This window comes from Bubalus kerabau, chromosome X (genome assembly GCF_029407905.1).
Source record: "Bubalus kerabau isolate K-KA32 ecotype Philippines breed swamp buffalo chromosome X, PCC_UOA_SB_1v2, whole genome shotgun sequence".
NCBI classification, from domain to species: Eukaryota; Metazoa; Chordata; class Mammalia; order Artiodactyla; family Bovidae; genus Bubalus; species Bubalus kerabau.
Genome location: NC_073647.1, coordinates 122,394,247 through 122,414,723, shown reverse-complemented (window position 1 = coordinate 122,414,723; position 20,477 = coordinate 122,394,247). Strand labels below are relative to the sequence as shown.

The window sequence follows — 20,477 nt, the reverse complement described above, 5'->3', positions numbered from 1 at the left end:
AATGACTAAAAATAGAGTCACCATATGACCCCACAATCCCACTGCTTTGCATATATCTGGTGAAAACCCTAATTTGAAAAGATACATGTACCCCACTGTTCATTGCAACACCGTTTACAATAGCCAAGACATGAAAGCAACCTAAATGTCCACTGACAGATGAATGGATAAATATGTAGTACATAAATACAATGGAATATTATTCAGCCATAAAAAGAATGAAATAATACCATTTGCACAACATGGATGGACCTAGAGATTGTCATCCTAAGGGAAGTAAGTCAGAGAAAGACAAATACCATATGGAATCACTTATATGTGGAATCTTGAAAAATGATACAGGTGAATTTATTTACAAAAGAGGAACAGACTCACAGAATTAGAAAACAAACTTATGGTTACCAAAGGGGAAAGGTAGGAGGGGAGGGATAAATTAGAAGTTGGGGTTATGCACACTACTGTGTATGAAATAGATAATCACTGAGGACCTACTGTATATTACAAAGAATTATACTCAGTACTCTGTAATAACCTATATGGGAAAGGAATCTCAAGAAGAATAGATGTATATATGTATAAGTGAATCATTTTTCCATATACCTGAAACTAACACAAAATTATAGATCAACTATTCTCCAATATAAAAAAAAATTAAAAAGACAGCTGATTTCTAACATCACAGATTAATTTTTACTGTTTTGTAAAAATTTTATACAAGTGGAGTCAGGTCTAGCATCTTTCATTCAACATAATATTTATGAGACTTATCCATGGTGGCTTGTAGCAGAAGTTTGTTTTTTAGCATTGCTGTGTAGTATTCCATTATGTGAATATACCACATGATACTTTCATCTCTTATTAGATTATTTTCAGATTGGGATTATTAAAAATAATGCAGCTAAAATATCCTCATACATGCCTTTTTGTATACATATATATGCAGTTCTGTTACATCTGTCAGTTCAGTCGCTCAGTCGTGTCTGACTCTTTGTGACCCCATGAATCGCACCACGCCAGGCCTCCCTGTCCATCACCAACTCCCGGAGTTCACTCAAACTCATGTCCATCGAGTTGAGGATGCCATCCAGCCATCTCATCCTCTGCTGTCCCCTTCTCCTCTGCCCCCAATCCCTCCCAGCATCAGTGTCTTTTCTAATGAGTCAACTCTTCTCATGAGGTGGCCAAAGTATTGGAGTTTCAGCTTTAGCATCATTCCTTCCAATGAACACCCAGGACTGATCTCCTTTAGGATGGACTGGTTGGATCTCCTCGCAGTCCAAGGGACTCTCAAGAGTCTTCTCCAACACCACAGTTCAAAAGCATCAATTCTTCGGCGCTCAGCTTTCTTCACAGTCCAACTCTCACATCCATACATGACCACTGGAAAAACCATAGCCTTAAGTCGACTGACCTTTGTTGGCAAAGTAATGTCTCTGCTTTTCAATATGCTATCTAGGTTGGTCATAACTTTTCTTCCAAGGAGTAAGTGGCCACAGGAAATGCCTGTGTTTAGCTCCTATAGAAACTACAAAAGTGGTTATATCACTTTACACTCCCACAAGCCGTGTATAAGAGTTGCAGTTGCCCCACATCTTGCCAACACTTGCTTTTACTTTCAGTAATACAGTGGGTGTGTCGTAGTGTCTCATTTTAGTTTGAATTTGCATTTACTGATGACTATGCCAAAGCCTTTGACTGTGTGGATCACAATAAACTGTGGAAAATTCTGAAAGAGATGGGAATACCAGACCACCTGACCTGCCTCTTGAGAAACCTGTATACAGGTCAGGAAGTAACAGTTAGAACTGGATATGGAACAACAAACAGGTTCCAGATAGGAAAAGGAGTACATCAAGGCTGTATATTGTCACCTTGCTTATTTAACTTACCTGCAGAGTACATCATGCGAAATGCCAGGCTGGAGGAAGCACAAGCTGGAATCACGATTGCCGGGTGAAATATCAATAACCTCAGATATGCAGATGACACCACCCTTATGGCAGAAAGTAAAGAAGAACTAAAGAGCCTCTTGATGAAAGTGAAAGATGAGAGTGAAAAAGTTGGCTTAAAGCTCAACATTCAGAAAACTAAGATCATGGCATCTGGTCCCATCACTTTATGGCAAATAAATGGGGAAACAGTGGAAACAGTGGCTGACTTTAATTTTACTGGGCTCCAAAATCACTGTAGATGGTGACTGCAGCCATGAAATTAAAAGACACTTACTCCTTGGAAGGAAAGTTAGGACCAACCTAGACAGCATATTGAAAAGCAGAGACATTACTTTGCCAACAAAGGTCAGTCGACTCAAGGCTATGGTTTTTCCAGTGGTCATGTATGGATGTGAGAGTTGGACTGTGAAGAAAGCTGAGCACTGAAGAATTGATGCTTTTGAACTGTGGTGTTGGAGAAGACTCTTGAGAGTCCCCTGGACTGCAAGGAGATCCAACCAGTCCATCCTAAAGGAGATCAGTCCTGGGTGTTCATTGGAGGGACTGATGTTGAAGCTGAAACTCCAATAGTTTGGCCACCTGATGCGAAGAGCTAACTCATTTGAAAAGACCCTGATGCTGGGAAAAATTGAGGGCAGGAGAAGAAGGGGACAACAGAGGATGAGATGGTTGGATGGCATCACCGACACAGTGGACATGGGTTTGGGTGGACTCTGGGAGTTGGTGATGGACAGGGAGGCCTGGCGTAGTGCAGTTCATGGGGTCGCAAAGAGTCGGACACAACTAAGCGACTGAACTGAACTGATGACTAATGAGCTTAACTTCCTTTTGATGTCTTTAGTGACCATTTTGTGGAGTGTGTGTGTGTGTGTGTGTGTGTGTGTGTGTGTGTGTGAAGTGATTGTTCAAGTCATTATAAAAATTGAGTTGTATTATTGGGGCTTCTCTGATGGTTCAGCGATAAAGAATCTGCCTGTCTATGCAAAAGACGTGGGTTTGATCCTTGGGTCAGGAAGATCCCCTGGAGGAGGAAATGGCAGCCCACTCCAGTATTCTTGCCTGGGAAATCCTATGGACAGAGGAGCCTGGCGGGCTATAGTCCGTAGGGTCGCAAAGAGTCGAACAGAACTAAGAAACTAAACAACAGCCACATGTATTCTTTTGGTCCCTGTTCAGACCTTCATGTATCTCCATGCTTCCATGTGGGATCATTTTCATTTGGTCTGAAATGCTACCTTTACTATTTTCTTCAGAGCAGGTCTATTGACAAATACCCCCATTTTTGTTTTGTCATAAAATACCTTTCTTTTCCCTTGACCTCTGTATATGGGAAACTTAAGTTAGTGGTTATTTTCTTCCCACTTTGATGTTACCATTCTTTTGTCTTTTGGCTTCCATTATTTCGGTTGAGATGCCAGCCATTATTATTGTTGCTCCTTTGAAGTTTATCTCATTTTTGTTTGTTTCTAACTGCTTTTTAAGGTTTTCATTTAGACTTTGATGTTCAGCAATTTTAACATGATATGTATGCTTATTGAGGTTTTCTTTGTATTTATCCTACTTGGAGTTTAGTTTGATATTTTAGCAGTTTGGGGAAATTCTTATGGCCCCTGACCCATTCTTTTTCTTCTTTTTTCTATCTCTGTCTCTCTCGCCAACATTTTTACTTTTCTGTAGGTCTCTCATGCTTTTTGTTTCTCCATTTTCTTCTGGCTTGCCTTCTACTTAGTACTATTTATCTTTATAGCTATTTCTAACATATTAGAGCCACTGTTGATTTCTTAATTGCACTTATTTTATTTTTCAGTTCTAGAATTTTCATTTCATTTCATAGCAACTATTCTAGTTTTTAGAATAGTTTCCAGTCTCTGATAAATTCTCTATCTTGTCATAATTTCTTGAGCATATATTAATTATGAATATTTTAAGTCCATGTCAGATAATTACAGAATCTCTGTTTCTTATGGGTATATTTCAGTTTTTGGATTTTGATCATTTCTTTTGTTTTTGTTGTTGAGATGCCATGGTACTTTTAACAAATGTCAGATATCTGTAGTAAAAAATAGAGATAATTTGAGACTCTGGATGAGTTGTCTTTCTCCAGGAAGATTTTACTTTTGTTTGTTGCAAATATTGGATTAGATACAGGTTGAACTGATTCAGTCATAACTTGAGTTAGTTAAAATCTGTACTTCAGCTGTTATGAGGGATTATCTATTTCTGGTCACCCTTACTCCTAGTGTCTAGTCTTTGGGGTTCCCACCAGAAAGCTTTGGCTGTATCCAGGACCACTATAGAGCTAGAATGTGAATAGTTGCTCCCACACTCACTGGATTTGAGACTGCTGAAAGCTGTGTTCAGATTCTGTAATAGTATAACCACTACTATCATACAGGCAAATGTCTCAAGGGGAAAAGCAGCTTCAGAATTTTCTCTTAGGACTTTTCTTTAATATCTTAGCTCCAAAGTACTGAGGGCTTTGGTAGATCTCTGATGCCTTTGAACAGGTGTTTGTACAGTTGTTCTTGGCAGAAATATTGGACCAGAACAAACTAATCTGCCATTGCCAGCATGGAAATCCTCTTTTTTGCTTTTGAATGCATCTTAAAGGGAATTTTAAAAGTATGAGAAAATCAAATTATACTTTTTTTTATTTTAAATGCTCATTGACAGCTGTTGATAAAGCTAATATATTGTTCTTAAGTCAGTCTGTGCAAAACTGGCCTTTGAATTATGGCAGAGTTTTGGGGATACATATAAGACGATGTGAAATTATTATGAGTTTGTGCTATAGCTAAGAACCAAAGCAAGTAAGGAAGATATGCAAATACCAATAAGCACATGAAAAGACTGTTGTTCAGTCGCTAAGTTATGTCTGAGTCTTTGCAACCCCTTGGACTGCAACATGCCAGGCTTCCCTGTCTTTCTCTATCTCCCAGAGTTTGCTCAAACTCATGTCCATTGAGTGTATGTTGTCTTCCAACCATCTCTTCCTCTGTTGCCCCCTTCTCCTGCCCTCAGTCTTTCCCAGCATCAGGGTCTCTTTCAACGAGTCAGCTCTTCATATCAGGTGGCCAAAGTATTAGAGCTTCAGCTTCAGTATCAGTCCTTCTAGTGAATATTCAAGGTTGATTTCCTTTGAGATTGACTGATTTGATCTCCTTGCTGTCCTAGGGATTCTCAAGAGTCTTCTCCAGCACCATAATTCAAAAGCATCAGTTCTTCAGCACTCAGCATTCCTTATGGTATCATGAAAAGATACTCTATGTCATTAGTCATTAGGAAAATAGAAACTGAAATCAGAAAAAGTTACCACTTCACACCCACTGGCATGACTAGAATCAAAAAGTTAATAAAAATTTAAGTTAATAATAATAGCAAACATTGGTGAGTTTATGGAGAAATTATAATCTTCATACACTGCTGGTAAGAATGTAACTTTGAAATACAGTCTGGCCATTCCTCAAATAATTAAACATAAAGTTACCATATGACCAGGCAGTTCTACTCCTATAGACCCAAGTAAAAATATGTTCATATGCAAATGTTTGGAGCACTCTTCACAATAGCCAAAAGGTGGAAACAACCCAAATTTTTATCAACTGATGAATGGATAAACAAAATGTAGTATATCCATATAGTGGAATATTATTTGACCATGAAATGAATGAAGGACTGATGCATGTTACAGTATAGATGAATGTTGAAAACATTATGTTAAGTAAAAGAAACCAGTCACAAAAGACCACACATTACGTGATTTTATTCATATGGAAGTCCAGAATGGGGAATTCTATAGAGACAGAAAGTAGTTAGTGGTTGTTCATGACTGGGTGGGGGAAGAGATAGAGGAATGAGAGTTAAAGGGTACAGGATTTCTTTTTGAAGTGATGAAAACATACTAAAAGTGACTCTGATGACAGGTGCACATATCTGTGAATCTACTTTTAAAGAAGCAGTGAATTACATACAGTTTAAATTGTGAACTGTATGGTATGTAAATTTGTCTCAATGAAGCTGTTGCAATAAAGGACCAAAACAATATTTGTGATAGCAGTTGGAGAGGGAAAGTGGCAGATATGGGTGTGAGCTCAAAGTGATGATGATCTCGCTCATTTTCAGTCTTTTCATTAGCAATTTGTAGTTGGCAGGGCCTGGGGTGGAGTTAAAGCAGAACACAGGGTCCTATAATAAGTGGTCAAAAATAACTCAAGTAAGAGTAAGCCATGGTTTCTAGCAAGAACAGTGATCTGGATAACAGACCAGGGTGATACCACTGCTGAGATTATCCAGACTTGTCTTAATCCTGGTTGGGCCCCACATCCTGAAGCAGTACTTAGCTTCCTTTGTTCTTCCTGGGATCAGAAATTGCTCTGTTCCTAACCTTGTTTTGCAAGTCTCTCATGTACCTAAAAGAGATTCTTTAGAGTCTAAACTTAGATCTCAAAGACTTTTTCTAATTTGGATCCTACTTTTCTGGAAGTGTTGGAAACAGGTGCAACTTCATGATTGAGAAAGGCACATAAAGCAGATATATTTGCATAGGAAGCCTATAACCCCAGAAGTCATCCTCTGGGAAGGGGCTTTAAGAGTTCTCACTTAACTTGCATCTGTGAGAGGTTTAGAGCTTCAATTCCTTGTTCAGGGTTTGTTTGCTTTTTTTTGTTTGTTTGTTTGTTTGTTTGTTTGTTAGTATTCTTGCCTGGAGAATCCCAAGGACAGGGGAGCCTGGTGGGCTGCCGTCTATGGGGTCTCACAGAGCTGGACACAACTGAAGCAACTTAGCAGCAGCAGCAGCATGGATTATACAGTTTTCAATTAATTCATTTATTCAATATACATGTATCAGTTACCAACTTTGTGCCAGTCACTATGCTGGGTGCTGGTAGTAAAAATCTGTATGAAACAGTGGCTACCTCTAAGAGCTTACACTAAACCCAAGGTACCAAGTGATGACATAAAGGTATCCATGATGTCTGTGAGCAGTTGAAAATTTAGAAGAGAAAGATCATAATTGAGTAAGATTTTGGAGAAGGCAAGTGATGGAGTACATACAGTACAGGTGGAGATCCTGGCTCCCAATAGTAAGAAAGACATATTGTCTACTGAGGGAACAGCAAAAGAGGCAAAACTCACAGCCTCTCAGAATCTGGTTGAGATTTCCATTTCCAGAAACTTCTGTGCTAAGTCCTTCAATTTCCCTCTGCCACTGTGTACTGTACCCCTTCGGAATGTCTCACTTCCTGCCTTGAAGTCATTAGATATTTTCTGAAAAATCTATTCTACCCAAGCATTTTGTGAATTCAGACATTTTATTGAAGATCCAGTGGAGAGTAGTCACTTTACAGAGAACACCCACTTCCCAGTGGGTCTCCATCTTGGGAACAGCCTTGGTTCTCTCTCCAAAGCCACAGAGAAACTGCTGACCTTGTCCTACAAATAGAATTCCCCTCCTAAGAGGAATCCTGAGGAATAAAATGTTCTCCATCACTTAACAGAGAGATTAAGTTACCAGCTCAATTTAGTGTCAAGTCAGGAAATGAGAAAATTCATTCCTAATAACAATGAATTTCTCTGTGAAATAGGAAGACTTTATTTGGAGGAGTTCATTTGGCTGGAATTGAGTGGGAAGAAGCTTTCTAAGTGTGGCGACTATTTGGAATATTGACACAACCTCCCTTTTAGCTTTACCTCAAGTGATGTCTCACCTTATAATAAAAAATAAAAACAGCAGAATGCCCCCCTGACCCCACACACACATCGGAAATGAGAATAAGATTATTAGGGGATATTAGGCTTCTATGAGGTGCCACATAAATGGGCGGGACCTCCAACTGACCCGCTTTTGTGTTGACTCTGGGAAGAGAAGGTTGGGAAGTGATGTCAGGAATGTTTCCCCATTTAAGTCTGAATAAGTAGGTATTTGCATGAATATCATCCTAGCCATTCATTAGATAACCACTTAATTCTAGAGGTAGAAATGTACATTCCACTCATTTTGTACAGGAGCCTTGTCTCCCAAGTATACCTTTCTTCCCAAGTACCTTTCTGTCGGTGACATTTTGAAGGGAGCACCCAACAGTAGGAATGATGGTTGAAGGCAGTGCTTTCAAGGTAATTTTCTTGCATTCTTGGAAGGCTTCAGTGGTTAAATGCTACAAATCACCAATTGGGTGATAATTGGCTAACTCTCTTGATCGAGAAAAAGATGTTATTTGGAAATAATTGACCTAACAAGAGAAAAATGGATAGATGCTTAAAAAATTGTTTGGGTCATTGCATTGTTAAAAGTAGTAAGTAATTTTAAGTAATAGTAAGTAACCATAAATATAACAACATAAATACTATATGTATGCTGCTACTGCTGCTGCTGCTAAGTTGCTTCAGTCGTGTCTGACTCTGTGCAACCCCATAGACGGCAGCCCACCAGGCTCCCCCGTCCCTGGGATTCTCCAGGCAAGAACACTGGAGTGGGTTGCCATTTCCTTCTCCAATGCATGCAAGTGAAAAGTGAAAGTGAAGTCACTCAGTCGTGTCCGACCCTCAGCGACTGCATGGACTGCAGCCTTCCAGGCTCCTCCATCAATGGGATTTTCCAGGCAAGAGTACTGGAGTGGGGTGCCATTGCCTTCTCCAAAGATAAAGACTGCTGCTGCTGAGTCGCTTCAGTCGCTTCATATGCATACATATATATGTATATGAATATATAATTAACATAATTTATGCTTAGCTCATCTTCTGCATTTGATGTTATTTTTCTTATAGTGGAAAAAACATAAGGACTAAAAGAAATGGATCCAATACTAGATTCTTAAGATCTGTAGAAATTTGTAACCATACATATAAAACTATGGACTTCCCAGGTGGCACAGTGGTAAAGAATCAGCCTGCCAATGCAAGAGATGCAGTTCCATCCCTGCATTGGGAAGATCCCATGGAGGAGGAAATGGCAACCCGCTCCAGTATTCTTGTCTGGGAAATCCCGTGGACAGAGGAGCCTGGTGGGCTACAATCCATGGGATTGCAAAAAGTTGGACACAACTTAGTGACTTAGCACAAGCACATATAAGAGTGTATTACCTGGGATAAACCATGATGAAAAGACTATAAGAATGTATGTATATGTACAACTGAGTCACTTTGCTGTACTGCACAGATTAATAAACATTGTAAATCAACTATACTTCAATAAAAACAAAAAGTGTATCAGCAGTATGTACTGCTTTATAATGCTCCATTGAACTAACCTCTCAGGAAAAATAACTCAGTACAATTACTTCCCAGTATACTCCTATGATAGTATTTCTGTCTTTTAAATTTGATCAGTAGATGACAGTCTTTCCAGAGAATGATATCAGTGATTTAAATCTGTGCAACAAGACTGTGAGAGAAACAGATGCTTTAAGTAAAACTGAACTTCTTCCAGGAAACTTAACTACCAAAGCTCCATTGATTCAGAACTCAAGAAAAAGAACCCTTTATTTCCACACATTTTAAATTATAAGTAAAGACAATTTTGTTATAGGAACATTGCATTTTAAGAGGCTTCAGTTTATACAGAGCTATTTTGTGGGCAAGAAAACAAAACCCAAGGAGATTACCATTTCCCCAGTGAGGCGTGGAGAGACCAGAGTAAAACCAGGGCGAGACTCTCGGTTCCTAACTCCAAACCCCACCTCCTGTCCCTCCCTTCTCCAATATTTGGAGGTGGTGGCAGACTATAGTAAGTGACTGTTTTCCAGTTTTGACCACACAGTGTGTGCTCATGGGTCCAGTTCAGTTCAGTCGCTCAGTCATGTCTGGCTTTTTGCAACCCTATGAACCGCAGCACTCCAGGCCTCCCTGTCCATCACCAACTCCCGGAGTCCACCCAAACCCATGTCCATCGAGTTGATGATGCCATCCAACCATCTCATCCTCTGTCGTCCCCTTCTCCTCCTGCCCTGAGTCTTTCCCAGCATCAGGGTCTTTTCAGATGAGTCAGTTCTTTGCATCAGGTGGCCAAAGTATTGCAGTTTCAGCTTCAACATCATGTAATGCTCATGGGTTAGCACTACATTTTTAAGATAATAGAACTCACAGCCAGCAGTGTGGTGCTCTCAGACATAGTGCCATGGTCCATTCAATGAGCCACATCTTGACCCCACCCCCACTCTGCTCTATATAAACTGAGTAAGCCCATTAGCCATAAGTCATTTTAAGAAATAAATAGGTAGGGTTGAGATTTCTTGAAATATTAAGGCATTTTAGCCTAAGACAGACAGATTCTTGGCAACAGTGAGGTCCTTACTTCTTTAGCAATGTACAGAATTTAAGAAAATAACTGAAGACCAAAGAAAAGTGAGCAATCTATAGTCAGTATATATATTTAAAATATCCTACAGATAGAGAGGAACTCATGAGCAGTATATTATGGCATGTTCTCTGTTTCAGTTTCTACACTGCCATATGTTGAGGTTCTCAAGAAGAAATATCTAATGGGGTCACTCTTGACTCCTCAGGAGCTTATAAGTTGATCGAGGAAACAAAACACACCATGTAAAGTTCAGTTCAGTTGCTTGGTCATGTCCAACTCTTTGCAACCCCATGGACTGCAGCACACCAGGCTTCCCTGTCCATCACCAACTCCCAGATCTTGCTCAAACTCATGTCCATCGAGTCAGTGATGCCATCCATCCATCTCATCCTCTGTCGTCCCCTTCTCCTTCCTTCAATCTTTCCCAGCAACAGGGTCTTTTCAAATGAGTCAGTTCTTCACATCAGGTGGCCAAAGTATCGGAGCTTCAGCTTCAATTTGTGAGATGAGTGCAATTGTGTGGTAGTTTGAACATTCTTTGGTATTGTCTTTATTTGGGATTGGAATGAAAACTGACCTTTTCCAGTCCTGTGGCCTCTGTCAAGTTTTCCAAATTTGCTGGCATATTGAGTGCAGGACTTTCACAGTCCTTCCAATGAATATTCAGGACTGATTTTTTTGCAGTCCAAGGGACTCCCAAGAATCTTCTCCAACACCACAGTTCAGAAGCATCCATTCTTCAGTGCTCAGCTTTCTTTGTCGTCCAACTCGCACATCCATACCTGACTACTGCAAAAACCATAGCTTTGACTAGATGGACCTTTGTCAACAAAGTAATATCTCTGTTTTTTAATATGCTCTCTGCGTTGGTCATAGCTTTTCTTCCAAGGAGCAAGCATCTTTTAATTTCATGGCTGCAGTTACCATCTCCAGTGATTTTGGAGCCCAAGAAAACTGTTTCCATTGTTTGCCCATCTGTTTGCCATGAAGTGATGGGACCAGATGCCATGATCTTTGGTTTTTGAATATTACGTTTTAAGCAAGCTTTTTCACTCTCCTCTTTCACTTTCATCAAGAGGCTCTTTAGTTCCTCTTCACTTTCTGCCATAAGGGCAGTGTCATTTGCATATATTTCTCCCTGCAATCTTGATTCCAGCTTGTGCTTCCTCCAGCCCAGCGTTTCTCGTGATATACTCTGCATACAAGTTAAATAAGCAGGGTGACAGTATACAGCCTTGGCATACTCCTTTCCCAATTTGGACCTAGTCCGTTGTTCCACGTCTGGTTCTAACTGCTGCTGCTTGACCTGCATACAGATTTCTCAGGAGGCAGGTCAGGTAGTCTGGTATTCCCATCTCTTGAACAATTTTCCACAGTTTGTTGTGGTCCACACGCTCAAAGGCTTTAGTGTAGTCAGTGAAGCAGTAGTAGATGTTTTCCTGGAACTCTTCTTGGTTTTTCTATAATCCAATGGATGTTGACAATTTGATCTCTGGTTCCTCTGCCTTTTCTAAATCCAACTTGAACATCTGGAAGTTCTCAGTTCACGTACTATTGAAGCATAGCTTGGAGAATTTTGAACATTACTTTGCTAGTATGTGAGATGAGTGCAATTGTGTGGTAGTTTGAGCATTCTTTGGCATTGCCTTTCTTTGGGATTGGAATGAAAACTGACCTTTTCCAGTCCTGTGGCCACTGCTGAGTTTTCCAAATTTGCTAGCATATTGAGTGCAGGACTTTCACAGCATTGTCTTTTAGGATTTGAAATAGCTCAGCTGGAATTCCATCACATCCTCTAGCTTTGTTTGTAGTGATGCTTCCTAAGGCCCACTTGACTTCACATTCCAGGATGTCTGGCTCTAGGTGAGTGATCACACCATCATGGTTATCTGGGTCATGAAGATCTTTTTTATACAGTTCTTCTGTGTATTCTTGCCACCTCTTGTTAATATCTTCTGCTTCTGTTAGGTCCATACCATTTCTGTCCTTTATTGAGCCCATCTTTGCATGAAATGTTCCCTTGGTATCTCTAATTTTCTTGAGGAGATCTCTAGTCTTTCTCATTTTGTTGTCTTCCTCTATTTCTTTGCATTGATCACCGAGGAAGGCTTTCTTATCTCTCCTTGCTATTCTTTGGAACTCTGCATTCAAATGGGTATATCTTTCCTTTTTCTCCTTTGCCTTTCACTTCTCTTCTTTTCTCAGCTATTGTAAGGCCTCCTCAGACAACCGTTTGCCTTTCTTTTTCTTGGGGATCATGTAAAGGACTCTATATATTCAGACAGAGCAAGATGGGGTCCAAAGGTGTTTTAGTTTCAGTTGACCGTGAAGTAGACCAAGACAAGGAATCTGAGCACAGGTCTTTCTAACAACCGTGGGAGAAGGGTAGTGAGACAGGGAAGAGAAAGTGGCCAATAAAGGAAGCATTATTAGACAACAGTTTCTGTGGGTGACTAGAAAATAATCCTGTGAGGAAACACCGATAAATACTGAGTTAGCCAAAAAGTTCACTTGGCGTTCCCTTAAAATGCTGTGGAAAAACACAAAGGGACTTTTTGGCCAACCCCAAGAGTACAGAACACGCACCTCCGAGTTATTCTACCCAAAGGGTAGGGAAATTTGGTTTGTTATATTCCAGCTCTTCTCAGGGCTAGGGTTGGGGTATTGAAGGGTTCTCCCAGGGGTATTAATTCCAGGGCACTTCTGCCTGCCTGGCGCCTGGGCACAGCAGGCTTCTGCAACCCTGAAAAAAAGCCCTCAGGCACAGTGAGTGACCCTGACAGCGGAAGTCTGCCTGTGCACATAAAACAGAAGGGTCCAAGGAACGCGGGTAGGGGAGTGACCATGGCCGCCACAGGAGGATTCTTGGTGGAGGTGAGACTTGAGAGCACTCTTTCTCTTCTCTCCTCAGGTCTGTTCATGGTCCTTTCCCTATTGTCCATTGTGTACGGAGCCTTGCGCTGTAACATCCTAGCCATCAAGATCAAATACGATGAATATGATGTCAAGGTGAAGCCCCTGGCCTATGTCTGTATCTTCCTCTGGAGGAGCTTTGAGATTGTCACCCGAGTCATTGTCCTGGTCCTCTTTACCTCTGTCCTGAAGGCCTGGGTGGTCATAGACATACTCATCAACTTCCTCGGCTTCCTCTTCTACCCCTGGATCCTCTTCTGGTGCAGTGGCTCCCCCTTCCCTGAGAACTTTGAGAAGGCCTTCAGTCGGCTGGGCACCACCATTGTGCTGTGCTTCCTCACCCTCCTCTACGCCGGGATCAACATGTTCTGCTGGTCGGCGGTGCAGCTGAAAATCAACAACCCCGACCTCATCAGCAAGTCTCAGAACTGGTACCGGCTCCTGGTGTACTACATGGTGAGGTTCATCGAGAACGCCTTCCTCCTCCTCATGTGGTATCTTTACAAGACTGACATCTATATGTATGTGTGCGCACCCCTGCTGATGCTGCAGTTACTCATTGGGTACTGCACAGCCATTCTGTTCATGGTTGTGTTCTATCAGTTCTTCCACCCTTGCAAAAAGCTCTTTTCCCCCAATGCTTCTGAAAGCTTTCAGGAGTGGCTAAAGTGTGCCTGTTGTAACCGCAGGCGGCGGGAATCCTGTGAGTCTGCAGAAAATACAGACCTAAGGTCACCCACAGACAGAGAGGAGACCCCTTCTAGCAGTAAAATAAGTTCCATGCCTAGCCAGATCTTGAATACTGATGAGCTCTCTTCTGCTTAATGGGACCTGAGTCTCTTGAGGCCCAGATATAGTGTTTGCTGGGTTGATCCCTGTTCTTCATGCAAGTGATGGGCCCTGCACGATTAACAAAGCAGGAATTTGGCTCTCAACTCCTTGTGAGTTGCTCCCCTTTAGAGAGCTGTCGGTCAGGTGAGTGGGAACCATGGAGAGGAGTCAGGGGAACCCGTGAGTGTTGCAGTGGCAGCCTAAAGCACCACCTTTCACAGTTGACCAGACGTTACTGGCCTTGTCACTGACAAGGTACCCATGATATCTGAGTTGGCTGTTGAGAGCCAACACATAGAATGAGGACAGGGGATTTCTTATGTTCTAGTTTTCTGGACTACTGGTTTAGGTAGCCTAATGTTTTATTTTCCCTGAGACGAGTTCTCACCTAAGAGCTGTCTGATGACCAGAGATGGTCACTGGGGTTTTTGCCATCAGCCACATCATTCCTGTCAGAGTTTTCAGAGAAGGCTGTTCAAGTTTGGTTTTTGAATAGACAGATGTTCCATTTTCATCTCACTAGGGCTCTTTGTACATAACCAGCCGTAGCAACCTTGGCCTCCTATTTCTCATTGACTCAAAAGTCTGGATTTGCAAACTCTATTCTTAAGAATCCATGGATGCAAAATTGAATTCTAAATTTGGTTATGGAAGCCGTAGAGTTTTAGAGAAGTTGTGTTCCTTCAATATGTTGGAGAAACTCTGGATCCAGGGGGTTGTTAAAATATCAAAATGATTTTGGCTTTTATAAGCAGAATTCTTACCTTCTTGTGATGGTTGAAGATGTGACTCTGCTAGAAGGTAGGCTTAATCTCTTCAAGATTCAGTCCCATCCTACAGTTTTGGAAATTTCTAGTAGAAAACTCCATAGAAATTTCTCACCTAGCACAGGTATATAGGGCATTATAAGTTTCATTATTTGAAGGAGCAGAGTTCCCCCCTTCAGTTAGATACAGACTTCAGAAACTTAAATTTTACAAAGAGATGACCAGAAGATTTTTATCTTTAACTGAATGTACCTTGATTTGGTATGATTATGAGTTAATTTGAATAAGAACTTCAATTTTATCCTCCTACACTCTCCTGTCTTCAGTATAATTTCTCCTTTAATTTTGAACCCTGTTTCTTTTGTAAAAGGATCTGTGGAATCTCCTCAGTTGTCCAGGGAAAATGCCTTGATCTAGTGTCGTTATTTCTACCATAAAAACCTTGATAATGAAATACCTGGGAGCAGGTGACCTGTCACTGACAAAACTGGACATTGCAGGTCAGTCAGGGTTGACAGTCTTAGGACCCTAATGGCTGAACTTTCTGAACCATCCAGTTTCTAATAGCTAGTTTATCGGAGAACAGGTTAAAATGGTGAGTTTGAGCAGGAGTTGTGGTCAGAATTAGACCAGGATGGAGAGACTAGTACTTCCCCAGCCTTCATTTGGAAGCCTGTCTCAAGAACCATTACAAAATCTGGGCCTTCAAATACATTTAAAATCATTTTAATGTAGCATGTAGGTAAGCATATTGAGTGACCCCAAATCAATCTAACAGTGATGGTCTGTCACACTCCCAAAGCCCAGTTTTAAGCCACCTTTATAAAGATATTTATAAGGTTTGGTAACTAAATTGGACATTTTGTTGTCTTTAACTCTTGATATGAAGATACCCCCACTTTGGGACCACAAAGTGACCATGGAGTCACTTTGGGGAAAGAAACCACTGCTTTTTTCATGGCAAAAATTTAAATCCTAGTGAACTGAGAAATTTTTTTAATGATTTATATTATACCTCTGAAGGCAAAATTATGCAGAATTAGGTTGCCCTAAAGACTAACAAACCAGCAAATCTCCTATCTTGAGAGTTGAAACATCTTTTTCAGTTATAATTCCAATTTTTAAAACTCTCAGTGCTTTGTCTAATTAATTACATGCCTTAACTTGTCATAAGAGATGCACCAACTGAATCACTATCATTTGACTGGATGGAAGTGAAGTTTTTCCTCCAAATATATTGAAACAAGGTCATGAAACATATTTAGACTTTCTTCATTACTGGAGACAGTGCAGTATAGAGGTTGGCATCACCCTGATAACCCAGCAAATTACTTACTTGATCTCTGCCTCAGTTTCCTCACCCATCAGATTTGCATGATATTCTTGCCCAGCCTACCTCACAAGGTTGTCAGCAGAACAAATTTAAATAATAGCTGTGAAAATGCTTTGAAAATGTTTTTAAAGTGCCATGCATGTTTAAAGGAGTTGTTTTTATAGTTACTCAAATCCCAAAACAGGTTATTGTTTTTGTTTTACTGTTAGAAAAGAAACATCATCATTCACGTGAGTGTCTTCAGGGAATATGTCGGCCTTTGACCTTATGGAAGGACAAGTGTAAATAAATGGTCTTTTACTCTTGGAGAGAACTCAGCAGTTGCCCTTTCTCTTACCATCAGTTACGTAAAAAATTAGCACTCAAACATATAGTACTTGGAGGAAAAAGACCCACTGAAATCTGCGAAATTGCTTTTGATAGCAGATGAGCTTATCATTTTTGTATCTGTCATGTTTCATAAAGGATATAACAGCATCTTTTGTTAATTTTGCTTTACAATTTGAATGCCTGATCCTGCTAGACTTTAATTGAATGTGGATATAATCTTTTCAGCCTTGTAAATGGGAAAAATAAACTTTAAAATTGATTGTTAAGTGCAGCATTTCCTTGGAAGCCTCCTCAGAACATTATTGCTATGGTTATGAGTGTATGTATCAGTACTTCTCAGCCTGTACATTGTGGATGAGAGCTTTTGCAGGCTGCTTCTCAGCAGCCATTCACTCTAATAAATATTGTTTATGTTTCTTCATATAATAAATTAATTTTTCAATTTCTCCTTGCTTTTCATTCCTTAGAGTCCTTGCATGGCTTTTTTACTTCAGGGACTATTTTAGAAACAAAATTGAAACTTTTTTTTGTGATTAATTATGATTTTGTAATCTCATCTGGAAATTTTGTCTGTAGGATGAGAAATTTGAGAGTGCTAGTGCTCTGCCTAGCAAGACACCAACAGTCCATAAAATTCCTCTGATTCTTTTATAAGCCTTTATCCCATTTTTTAAAGCTACACTGCTAAATCCTAAAATTCTGCTCAAACATAAGTGGTATACTGATCCAGAAATATAATATATCAAATAAGTGACTTAATAGTTACATAAGCAAATAGTCAAATTGTAAATGATGATCTGTGGTTGGAAAAAAAATCAGGTTTTTTCTACATGTCAAAATGCATTATTTTTTTTATTGAGGTATACTTGACATATTAGGTTCAGATGTACAAGTATAATGATTTAATATTTGTATAAATTGCAAAATGATAACCAACAATTCTACTTACCATCTGTCACCATACAAAATTACAAAACTTTTTTCTTGTGATGAGTTTTATTTTAAGATTTACTCTCTTAGCAACTTTGAAATATGCAGTACAATATTGTTGACTCTGGTCACCATGCTGTTTATTATATCCTGTGACTTATTTAGGACTAGAAATTTGTGCCTCTTGATCCCCTCCGTGGATTTTACCCACCCACCCCCAACTGGCAATCACTAATCTATTACCTATATCTATGTGAAGTTGGAGAAGGCAATGGCACCCCACTCCAGTACTCTTGCCTGGAAAATCCCATGGACGGAGAAGCCTAGTAGGCTGCAGTCCATGGGGTCGCTAAGAATCGGACACGACTGAGTGACTTCACTTTCACTTTTCACTTGCATGCATTGGAGAAGGAAATGGCAACCCACTCCAGTGTTCTTGCCTGGAGAATCCCAGGGACGGGGGAGCCTGGTGGGCTGCCGTCTATGGGGTCGCACAGAGTTGGACACAACTGAAGCAACTTAGCAGCAGCAACAGCATGTGAAGTTGCTCAGTCATGTCTGATTCTTTGCGACCCCATGGACTGTAGCCCACTAGGCTCTCCCATCCATGAAATTTTCCAGGCAAGAGTACTGGAGTGGGTTGCCATTTCCTTCTCCACGGGTTCTTCCTGACCCAGGGATCGAACCCGGGTCTCCCACATTGCGGGCAGACGCTTTTACCATCTAAGCCACCAGGGAAGCCCTCTATATCTATGAGGGGTTTTTTGTTTGTTTATTTTAAGAAAGATAAATACTGTATTATTTTACCTATATGTGGAATCTAAAAAACAAAACTATCAGTTATTAAAGGGGTCATTTTTGGAGCATGAACTAGACAAGGATTGTTGCAGTCATTTCTTTGCCTCTGAAGGTAGCCTTGCAATTTGGAAAGACTTAGCTACAGGATAAGTCTTTTGGAAGAGATCTCCTGGTGTTAAGTCAACCCCTTGAAAAAACAGAAGGTCAACAAGAGTGGTGTTTAAGTAGGTCATTCTAAAATTACTTCATATGGTGTTTGTAAATGTTTTATTTTGAAATAATTTCAAGCTAATAGAAGAGCCTTAGGAATGGTGCAAGGAATTCCTTTATCCTTCACTCAGTTTCATGTATTAATATTTTGTCATGTTTACTTTATAATTCTTATTTTCACTCTTTTTCCCCTTTATTCCTAAACACTTCACTGTGTATTCTCTTATACACTGAACAAAGTCATTTTCTTACATAGCCATAGAACAGTGATCAAATTCTGGAAATTCAACATGATTATGATACTGGTATCTAATCTAGAGTTCATATTCCATTTAACAATTGGATCATTTCATTTGTTTCCAGAAACCTTCCTTAACAATCTGAATATCTACTCAGTTCTTTTCTATGAGTTCTCTTTGTTTAAAGTTATGATGAAATTTTAACTTTCCTATGAAAGCTGGGGAAACTAGAGCAGACTTTGAAAATCTATTTGAAGAAAACATGCATTTTATCAGTACTAATAGCTTAACAGCATAAATTTGGGATGTTTACTGGCAAACTGTGTTGTTCAGTTGGTAAGTTGCATCTGACTCTTTGTGACCCCATCGACTGCATCTCACCAGGCTCCTCTGTCTTGTACTGTCTCCCAGAATTTGCTCAAATTCAAGTCCATTGAGTTGGTGATGCTGTCTAACCATCTCATCCTCTTCCTCTCCCTTCTCCTTTTGCCTTCAATCTTTCCCAGCATCAGGATCTTTTCTAATAAACTGTCTCTTCACATCAGGTGGCCAAAGTATTGGAGCTTCAGTTTCAGCATCAGTCCTTCCAATGAATATTCAGGGTTGATTTCTTTAGGATTGACTGGCTTGATCTCATTGAAGTCCAAGGAACTCTCAAGAGTCTTCTCCAGCACCACAGTTCAAAAGCATCGATTCTTCAGCACTTAGCCTTCTTTATAGTTTATCACATCCGTACATGACTACTGGAAAAACCACAGGTTTGACTATAGGGACTTTTGTCGGCAAAGTAATGTCTCTGCTTTTTAATATGCAAACTATGGGTGATGCTTTTTCATGGATCCCCATCTTAACTATCAAGGGTTGGCTGCTTAATACATGAACGTGTAGTTCATACCCTGCCCCCGTCCCACTGTGATAGTTCGTTTTACAGTTTTTAGGCCCAAGTTTCTAAAGATTTGGAAGCAGGTGAGGGAAGTACAGTATATATTATTCCTCCATGACTACATTTTTCTGGGTGCCCCATTCCAGGAGACTATATTCTCTGTGAACAACTTTCCAACTGGGAAACAGCTCAGAAATACCAACTCTAAACACTGTAATGAGTGATGTTTTGAGCCTTTTTTCTTTTTTCAAAAAAGGCACTTCATATCAGCATATGATATGAAGAGAGCTGGGAATTCAGAAATATTCCCAATCCCTTCTTTCCCGGGGCACGAGAAACCCCATCAGATTAGGCCTCTAACCTGCTAAGAATGTGTGTCCACTGCAGAAGCCTACCTAAGGGGATGCCTTATGGCTCCCTGTCACCCTCTCTGTGTGGTCGTTTCTCTAGAAATGCTCTGGAGGTCTAGACCAAGGAGGTCTAAAACAGTGCTGTTTTAAGCTGGGTTTTGTACCCCAAGCATCCCTGAGAAGTATACAGCAGGATGCAGCAGCGTCTCTTTGCAGTGGGGTTTTTTCAGAAAACTTCTCACCCAGACTCCCCCATGTGAGGTTTTAGCATCTGCATCCTCCCAATGAGAGATTTATCCAGAGAGATTTTGAGATTCTGCCTGTGCTTCTGCTCCCTCCCTGCCTCCTGTCCTGAATTAATTGTCTGTCTCCAAATGATGAGTTCCTGATTGAAGTTCCTGATTAGCCTGCTTCCTAGAGCCCTGGGAATATCTTCCTCCATAGACATCTGCATTATGCATACTGGTTTCATTTCTTATCACTCAGCTTCCTATTTTAATTACCTAAATTTGACAGTTAATGAATCGGGTTCTCAGGAGCAATGGCACTCAAGAAAAAAAAATAGGATTTAGAAATTCTATTTTGGAGTGGGGCTGCAGGACTATCCTCACCCCACCACCATCACCGCTCCCTCCCCCTCCCACC

General features: G+C 40.4%; 1 protein-coding gene across 2 annotated transcripts in view; it reads left to right on the top strand.

Moving 5' to 3' along the window:
- Nucleotides 1–16,885, top strand: part of XK (X-linked Kx blood group antigen, Kell and VPS13A binding protein) — a 54,562-nt gene extending 37,677 nt beyond the window's left edge. Inside the window, exon 3 of one of the 2 annotated variants that reach the window (XM_055565361.1) lies at nucleotides 13,160–16,885. In XM_055565361.1, the coding sequence (XP_055421336.1) occupies nucleotides 13,160–13,986 (827 nt within the window). In that variant the 3' untranslated portion in view covers nucleotides 13,987–16,885. The remainder of the gene's footprint in view (nucleotides 1–13,159) is intronic. The other variant, XM_055565360.1, reaches the window with a different exon arrangement.
- Nucleotides 16,886–20,477: the final 3,592 nt, after the last annotated feature.